Consider the following 3230-nt stretch of genomic DNA (forward strand, 5'->3'; position numbering starts at 1 on the left):
TATGAGACTTAAGAAAACTTGATGTCAGAATCTCATGTCACATAGATAGATGTCACTGTGCTCACATGGGCTTCCCTGATAGCTCAGTTGGTAGGGAATCCACCTGCAATGCTGGGACCCCAGTTCGATTCCTGGGTCAGGAAGATCTGCTGGAGAAGGGATAGGCTACCCACTCAAGTATTCTTTGGCTTGCCTTGTGGCTCAGCTGGTAAAGAATCTGCCTGCAGTGCGGGAGACCTGGGTTCGATCCCTGGATTGGAAAGATCCCCTGGAGAAGGAAGCAGCTGCCCACACCAGTATTCTGGCCTGGAGAATTCCATGGATTGTATAGCCCATGGGGTCACAAAGAGTCAGACATGACTGAGCGACTTTCACATCCTCACACAATGAAAAAAACTATTGAGACTTTAATCTCTAAGCATGAAATTTCCAAAAGTCTATGACTTATGAATACAAAGAAAAGAAAAATTATAAATGTATAGACTGTGCTTTTGTACTGTGCCTGATTTTGGTGGCAGTGTCCTATGGCAGGTATGTGATGATCTGCCATCTCCTCCAGTATGCTGTCATAATCTTGTTAGTGATAATATTGGGATCATTTTTTTTAATACTCTTATTAATTTAATGAAATATATTTGCTTCTCCAGAAGAAGTCAGTAAAGATGTGTTAGGATTAAACCATAAAATAGAGAATACATTATCCCCTTAACAATTTATATACTGTTCCAAATTATTTCCATGTTAAAGAACATACTAGAATTTTGGTAACAATCATGATAAAAAATAACTAACATTCAATAAAGCAGATATTGCCTTGAAAATATGGTTCTTCAATAAAAGGAGATATATTTTAGTGAAATAACACATTCCAGGCTGAAGTAGGAAATCTAAAAGATGAGTATAAATAATTTATTAAGGCTGAAAGAAAAAGGAACTTCAAAATTATGGATCAATAACTTTATAATGGAAATAACTTGGAGAGAGCATCCTGACTTAGTCATCCACATGAAAATCACCAATGTGACAAATCAACATTATCTGTGTATTAATGGAAAGAATTAAATGACTTTTTTCTTTCAAAAGTTTTCATTTCAACAAAATAGGGAGAATCAGTGGAAAACCACAGTTGAGAAACATTAGACAAAACAAGAACTCGCAGTATGAGAGTCAAGGCAAGAAAGACTAACTATTTAAGATTACAGGAAATGAGTATGATATGTGATATTGGATTTGAACCTTAGACTAAGAGGCAGAAAATGCTGTATTTAGTGTAGTGACTCATGTTAAAGTTACGTTTCCAAATTTTTGGTAATCATACTGAAAACAGATTAGTGACTATGCATGTTATGGAGAAAAAATTCAAAAGTTTGGGAATAAATTGTCAATATGTGATCATGGTAGCATTTTAGTCATATGTGGTCTACAAAGAATTAATATTATACAGACAAAAGATGTCATAAAGCAAACATGAAGAATTGGTGAAATGTATATATGAGTATTGTTTATAATCCCCGATACTTGTCTAAAAATTTGAATTACTTCACATTAAATAGTAAAAAAAATAAATGAGGCAAGGGAACACTGGAGGAAAAAAACTCAGTGATGTAGGGACAACATGAACTTCCTCTGAATTTGCTTCACATAAATAACTCCTGTCTTCATTGCTACCCAGCCCTGACTGTCCCATCACACGTCAGCCCTTTACAGACTGTCACTGGCAATGGAGGGCAACCAATCAGAGATCTCAGAATTCATCCTGGTAGGATTCCAGCTCACTGAAGACATGGAATTGCTCGTCTTTGATATCTTCTCCCTGTTATATACATTCAACCTGTTGGCAAATGGCATGATATTGGGACATATTGTCTTTGATCCCAGGCTGCACTCCCCCATGTACTTATTCCTTTCCCACCTGACCCTCAATGACATGTTCTATGCTTCTAGCAATTCGCCCAATCTTCTGGCAAATCTAGCAAAACACAAGAAAACCATCTCCTTTGTCCCATGCAATTTGCAGATGCTTCTCATGTTGAGTTTTGGTTCAGTAGAGTGTCTGATTTTGTTGGCGATGTCCTATGACAGGTATGTGGCGATCTGCCATCCCCTCCAGTACACGGTCATCATGAACTGGAGAGTGTGCTCCATCCTCGCCATCGCTTGCTGGGCATGTGGATTTGCCCTGGCCCTGGTCCAAGTAATTCTCTTGTTAAGATTACCCTTCTGTGGGCCCCAGAGGGTGAACCACTTCTTCTGTGACATTTGCTCTGTCCTCAAATTGACCTGTGGTGACATCTGGATCAATGAAATGTTCCTCTTTGCTGATGGCGTTCTTATCTTAGTTGGGCCTCTTGCCCTGATGTTGGTCTCCTATATGCGTATCCTCTGGGCCATCCTGAAGATCCAGTCAAAGGAGGGCCGCAAGAAAGCCATCTCCACCTGCTCCTCCCACCTCTGTGTGGTTGAGTTCTACTTTGGCATAGCCATGGTTGTTTACATGGTCCCTGACAACAGTCAACAAGAAGAACACCTGAAGATCCTTTTCCTGTTTTATACTCTTTTCAACCCATTGCCTAACCCCCTTGTCTACAGTGTAAGGAATGCTCAAGTGAAGGCTGCCTTCCACAGAGTATTTCAGAAAAAGAGGACAGTGTGAGGGAGGGTCCAGTTTTGGTTCAGTGCATTCTTTCCCCTTCAGAGATGTGATTGCTGGTGCAAGAAAACTCAGAATTCCCAGAAAGAGGCATGATTTAATGAAGAACATTAGCATCAGCATGATGGAAGAATAGGAATCCCTAAGCCTCCATTCCTCCGTGGAGACAAGAACATACAGACCTCATTTCCTTTGTGAAAATACCAGATGTTGGGTGGTAGAGTGCTGCACCCCAGTAAAGCACAATGCCAAGAAGAGATACAGTAGGCATTCAGGCAAGTTTATGCTATTTTACCCTCCATACCTGCTTCCCTTTCCTGGCAATGTATCGGTATCAGGAGAACATCTCCAACTTCCAACACTCCCTCAAGGGAAAAAATAAGAATGGATCATGCAGACTACTCTTGGGTTTTCAGGGAATGGCTTGAGGATTTGTTAGTTGTCTTGCCTGACTCAGAGCACCAATGGAAATGCCAGTTTGGACTCCTAGTTGGGATCTCTAAGAAAGATGACAAGCACCAAACTTTCTACAGCTATATAGGGATATTTTGGGTTTTCACAGTTCTCATAAATCTGCACT

General features: G+C 40.2%; 1 protein-coding gene across 1 annotated transcript; it reads left to right on the forward strand.

Annotated features, from left to right (window-relative positions):
* The first annotated feature begins 1720 nt into the window (after nucleotides 1-1720).
* LOC133072948 (olfactory receptor 2A2-like) lies at nucleotides 1721-2653 on the forward strand. Its single transcript, XM_061166486.1, has one exon. The coding sequence runs from the start codon at nucleotides 1721-1723 to the stop codon at nucleotides 2651-2653; it is 933 nt and encodes a 310-aa protein (XP_061022469.1).
* The last annotated feature ends 577 nt before the right edge of the window (nucleotides 2654-3230 follow it).

This window comes from Dama dama, chromosome 18 (genome assembly GCF_033118175.1).
Source record: "Dama dama isolate Ldn47 chromosome 18, ASM3311817v1, whole genome shotgun sequence".
Classification (NCBI taxonomy): Eukaryota; Metazoa; Chordata; class Mammalia; order Artiodactyla; family Cervidae; genus Dama; species Dama dama.